Source organism: Pterocles gutturalis, unplaced genomic scaffold, assembly GCF_000699245.1.
Source record: "Pterocles gutturalis isolate BGI_N339 unplaced genomic scaffold, ASM69924v1 scaffold52696, whole genome shotgun sequence".
Taxonomy (NCBI): Eukaryota; Metazoa; Chordata; class Aves; order Pterocliformes; family Pteroclidae; genus Pterocles; species Pterocles gutturalis.
This window is the reverse complement of record NW_010107439.1, coordinates 1-6028: the sequence shown is the minus strand read 5'-3', so window position 1 is coordinate 6028 and position 6028 is coordinate 1. Positions and strand designations below refer to the sequence as shown.

Here is a 6028-nt window from a genome sequence, read left to right as displayed (position 1 = left end):
CCTCATTCCCTCCGTTTTTCTGATCTATGGTTTCCATAGAGGGCTTTATGTAAACTTCTGCTGAAGTGTTTGGTTGCTGCAGTTGTGATGTGGGAAGAACTTGTGTTCCCTGCTCCCCCCAGAAAAGGCCTTTGTTCATTGTATGCTGTTCTATACGACCGTGTTATAACAGTTAGCAATTCTGCTGGGAATCTCTTAATCATGTGGTTACAAAAGTGACTGCAGTGAGAGGGAGGTGAATTTAATTAAATAAATGCCGTAGTTCGTTAGCACTAGGTAAATAGCTGTAATGCATTAGGCAGGTTCCTAGGGTATCTAGGATAACACTAGACAAGTCACAGCATAACACTGCTGGAGCCTTGAAAACATTCCTACCAACGTTAATAATCAAAATACCTCCATGATACAGATAAAACTAATGAGCCAGACAAGCGTGTTTGTCCAGGTTTTTAGAGAGGACCAATGTCAAGTTCTCATCTCTTAGTGCTGTGCTCAGAGCCTGCTGCCAACTCTTTTTTCTCTACAAGAAATTTATTAATAGAGTCATGTACGGTTATAACCAACACTGTGATTTTAGACTGTATTGTATTAAAAGCCAGGATTTTTTCACCTATCAAAAATCACCCATGAGAATGACCTTTTACCAACTTTCAAGCGGGGGTGGAATGTAGTGAGATATGCTGTGGTAACATTTTTTCTGTTCACACGTTTTTTAATGGCCAAGGATATAAATGCATGTCTGCCAAGAGTCTTGTTGTGTAATAGTTTGACATAATTTTAAGCATCTCTACAGTAGAAATTGCCAAGCAGCCAGAACTTTAAATGAGCCATGAAAGTCATTCCCCTTATTGTTTCTTTTTCCCATAAGTCTCAGTTAGAACTATGTTAGAAATTAGAATTTCCCAAGAAGCATCCGGTTTGACTACTGATAAACAGTCCCAGTTGTCAACTGAAGACTTTTTTTTCTAGTCTGTTAGGTCATCAGAGAAAAGTTTTCTTTCTCCTGTTCGATTCAGCTGTGTATTCCCATGGGACAGAACTCAGGTTGGGAATGTTTCTGCAGTAGTGTTTGCCTGCAGAAAAAGCCAGAGCAACTGAATATGTCAGAAACAGGATTGTTTTCTTCCCTTTGCAAGAAGGTTGCAGTAATTACGTAATTGCTGATTCAAGGGGTCCTGGCTGTCCTATTCCTGGACAAAATATTATTTTGTATGCAAGTGAATGTGTGATCATATGCAAAGGTGAACTTGTGACAGAGCTGGATGAGATAAAACTGAGTCCAGTTATTGCTGCTGCGAGGAACTGAAGACTCTTTTGGTATTACCTGTGAATTTTAGAGGGTTATTAGCAGTGTCTTTCAGCCTGTTGTCTAGCCAGAATCTCTAGGTGTGATCTGGACCTTAGACTGCCAGTTCCTTCCTCTGGTACGTCCAGCTCAGACCTTGCTCACAGGGAATGGAGGAGAAGCTGCGATGGGTTGTGTGAAGAGGGAAAGCATGCGTGTGATTCTTATCTGTCTGTTCCCAGGCAGCGATGCTTGTAATGTTGGTCATCTTAGAAAGGCATTTCATCTTGGTAATTGCTGTGTGATGGGTTGCTAGGCATGTATTTGATGCTCCTCTGCTTCACACTGTTCATCCTTTAAGATTATGATTGCAGACACATGAATACAGTAGAAATTCAGAAGCTAAGATGGATATGAAACTCAGAGTGCTGTGCGTGGCCGAACAGCTGCAGTGCTGCTCGCTTTCTGAGATGGTTGAGCAAAAGTCATGTAAAATTAATTTATGCTTTAAAACCCTCTGGTGTTTGTAGAGTGCTAGGATGACCAGATATATCCCCCTTTCCATGTGGAGTTTTGAATTTTAACTTAACTTGCACTAAACAGGAGGTTTTATTTTGACTCTCACAAGTGAAATCTTTCAGAAGCGTAGAAGCAAAACATAAAACTTTGGTCCGTGAGGTATTTGTTTCTGCTCTAGTTGCTGTGCTGTTGCAGCCTGCTCTCCGGCCTCTGCAGTTGCAGATCAGTGTCCTGCTTTGCAGGTGCTCTCTCTAACAGTGATTTTATTCCTCCTTGGTTATTAAGGTGTAATTTTAATTTGCACTAGAAAATTAAATGTTTTATGTGTGTTTAAATGTATTAATAAATAGGACCTTTTTGGAAACTTTTTCCTGTAAAGAGACTATTTGGTGGTGGACCATCTGTACTGTTGGAGGTAATATCAAGGTAATATTAGTCTATATATCATATGACCTGGGCTCCTTTTCTCATTTCTGTTGTTGCCCAGATAATATGCTCTGGACAAACCAGTGTCTGGTGACACTGTAAGTTCTTTGGAGATGATAATGTCAGAAAAAAACAAGTATATTTAATACTTAGCACCATGGGACTTGATACCACTTAAGTACATCCAACAAAATATCAACACAAATAAGTTAATGAAACAAAAGAGATCTAAAAGCCTTCAACAGGCTCTGTAAAAATACCATTTTTGACACTGCATAGGTCAGTTCTGAATACAACCCTTTTACTATTTTGAAGATCCTCTCTTTCTGCTTAAAGTTGATTCTTGCCATGTTTTGACCTGTTTTCTAATCCGGAGATGTCAGCATAGCCCCAGGACTACCGTTCCTAGGGTCATCCTGGATGCAGAGAGCCAGAACAGCATCACAGACTATGGGCTGCTTTTGCTTCCAGATGGCTTTTTAAAATAGCTGCCTGGGAGCTGTCTCGCATTTGGTGTACTCTGAAGTAGTTACAGGGAAGTAGTTGACAGCGTCACCTTCCGTTCGTGCTGTTTGCCGTTGGATGTGGTTAATCTTTCAAAGATGATTTGTTGGAATACACATCTAGCAAAGAAGCATGGTAGAAGAGGAGATAGAAGCTATATTGGACTTCTGTCCACCATGGTCTTTTTTAAGAAGACAGTTGGTTGATTGATTTTTCACTGTTCAGGAAGTAAACCAACATTTTTAAGCATAATGTAAAATATCAAATACTGGTTTAAATAGCCTGTTATTTTTATATAGCAAAGGTGCTAAAGTCCAGGAGATTCATAAAGCTTTTGAAAACAAATACTTTTGCTAGCAGTGCCTTCTAAGGATTGCTGATGCGTGTTCTTCCCTTAACAGAATGGACACTTGAAAAAATGAAAACCTGTCTCTGTGCTTACCTAAAGGGGCAGTGGGGGAAGGAAGCTTTACAAATTGTCTGGTCACCTGGGGCTATTCCCTTCTCAACTTGGGCAACAGGCTACTAGTTTTACTACGTCCAGAGAAGCAAGCAGAAGTTTCAAGCATAAGAAACACTTTTCCTGAAAACCAGTCTTTATTGTGCAACCTTTCAAGTTAGAAAATCTGTATTAAGGACATTTGATGGTAGACATCTCTCTTGCTTTGCTATCAGGAATGTATGGTCTTTCCCTCCTCCGTATTCTCCACATGGTTTCCAAACTCTGAGTTACTGTTGCTTTCTTTCTACCCAAGCCTTCCCTCAGAGTTTTTTGGTGCATCTGATGCTGTGGTTATCAAACCTTGTCAGCTACTGTTGACTGGAAGAACAGTTCATATCTGGAGACTAAGCTCTGATTTCCAAACCTGAAAGCAAATAGCAGCACAGTCCAGCTCCCAAAGTGAATGTGAACTTGGTTTTGATGTGTAATAGCTTCAACTGCTGAGTCTCCAGAACTCCATATTCGTGCCTCGGTGAGAATTATTTCTAGAAGAATCCTCTCATCAGGATGTGAATTTCTGTTATTCTTAGCGGGCTCGAAAGCTATGTCCCATGTTGGCCATTTTCATTCAGTCTGGGCTGAGGAGAGAAAAGAACAACAGTGCTCTTGCCTTAGAATTAGTCTTACATCAGCTTTGGCCAGATGAGAAATACTTGCTGTAGTTGTGGCTTACTTTCTTGTTGGGCTGTCTGCAGCAAACCGTTCATGTAATTTATTTACAGAATACTCAAGTCTTCTGTTAGCTCTTGTCATTTATTATGTAGGGCTTGTGTGTGAAAACCATGTCTAATGCACTGATATAACTAGTGGGAAGTTTGGCTGAGATGAGGAATTCTTCATAATGTGATGAAATATTTGGACCTACCCCCACCGCACTTTTTTTTTGATATTGTAGATAAAGATGGCTATGTTCCATATTAGAACTGTCATTGTGAAACTAGCACAAGTAGCTAGTTGAGAAGAACTGATTAGGAGTAACTGCCCGCTCAGACAAGTCTATATTTCAGTGGAAGTTTTATGTCCTTATTTTAAGGAAATCTCCTCTTATTATAGTGACAGTGGCAGTTCACAGCCTGCTATGCTGTAGGGAACTGTTCACATCAATAGCAAAGGAAATGATACCGTGAATGGTTTTCTCCCCAGGTGCTGAAGAAGTCTTGCTGCTTGCTAGAAGGACAGACTTGAGGAGGATTTCCTTGGACATGCCAGATTTCACTGACATTATTCTGCAGATAGACAACATCAGACATGCAATTGCCATAGACTACGATCCTGTGGAAGGCTACATCTACTGGACTGATGATGATGTCCGGGCAATTCGTCGGGCCTACCTTGATGGCTCTGGAGCACAGACTCTGGTGACCACAGAAATCAACCACCCAGATGGTATTGCTGTGGATTGGGTGGCGAGGAACCTGTACTGGACTGATACTGGAACAGACCGCATTGAAGTGACCCGGTTGAATGGGACATCCAGAAAGATCCTTATCTCCGAAAACCTAGATGAACCTCGAGCAATAGTGCTCAATCCTATAATGGGGTAAGTTTTGTGTTTATTAATATCCCTTTGAATAGGTCTTTGGAACCAGTTTATGGTCTCCTGAAACTGAAAATCTGCAAATTGTGAGACGATGTGTGCATTACTTGCCAGATGTTCTGGAAATAACTGGCTTTCCCTTCCTTCATCCCTTTCATACTGTGTATGTAAAAGATGACTTCTAAATATAGGTTCTTCAGTGAACCTGTACATTGTGTGTTTGGTTGAATTTTCTTTTCTCTGCATCTTCCATGTTATCATAACTGTGAAAGAATTGGGGCACTGCACATTTTCAGTAGTTTAGTTTATTAAATGTTCAAACTCTACATTGTCATCGCTGATTACAGCTCAAGTTGGCCTGTTTGCTGCAGTTGAGGAAGCAGAAAGTTAGTAAGTTTTTTCAAAAACAGGACAGATCTTGACACGTTTTTTGTCTTGCATGTTACATGCATTGACTGTTTCCTCTCTTTCTTTTTTACAGCTACATGTATTGGACGGACTGGGGTGAAAGTCCAAAGATAGAATGTGCTTACTTGGATGGCTCAGAAAGGAGAGTTCTGGTGAATACATCCCTAGGTTGGCCTAATGGCTTGGCACTGGATCTTGAAAAAGACAAACTTTACTGGGGAGATGCAAAAACAGATAAAATTGAGGTGAGTAATAAAGATGTACTTGGATGCATTCTTAGAAAACAAGTGCTGTTGGTGTGTGCCGCTTTGTGTCTTGGATACGCTTACCCATTTTTTGAGGAGTCTGTTGTTTCATTATTATAAAAATCATATTTAGCGTAACGAGGCATATTTGAGAAGAAAGGAAACACATTCATGTGGTTCAGAAAGCTTTTGCAAGAAATGTTCTGTTTATTAAGTCTACATTGCTACAAGTGTAATTTAATTGCTTGAAATCTTAGGTTTTACCTGAGGCTTTTGCAACAAATTTGGACTCTCAGGTACAACCTCTTTAAAAGATGTTTTGACTTGTCTGTGGTGCTTGAAACTAGTATATAAAGTTCCTGTGTGTGAAAGACTTGATGCAAGTTTCGTGTACAGAAGAAGGTGAATGTGGGGGCCCTAGAGAGCCACATTTCAGGACCTTAATGATTATGTGGTATCCAGATGTGTGCACAAAAAGTACTTTTTAATGTACTGCCTGCTTTGAAAACAATGTAGGCATTCTACCTCTGAATTTGAGGAGAGCAAATCCACTTCATAATGTTGTATTAATATTTATGCAAAGCATTTGACACTGTCCCACA

The 6028-nt window shown here is 40.1% G+C and overlaps 1 protein-coding gene across 1 annotated transcript; it reads left to right on the top strand.

Moving 5' to 3' along the window:
• Nucleotides 1-4386: 4386 nt before the first annotated feature.
• LOC104460701 (low-density lipoprotein receptor-related protein 5-like) lies at nt 4387-5477 on the top strand (the record flags this gene model as incomplete). Its single annotated transcript, XM_010088086.1, has 2 exons — nt 4387-4776; nt 5255-5477. Coding segments are annotated over exons 1-2 (561 nt in total), but the record flags the coding sequence as incomplete, so codon positions are not given.
• Between the last annotated feature and the right edge of the window lie 551 nt (nt 5478-6028).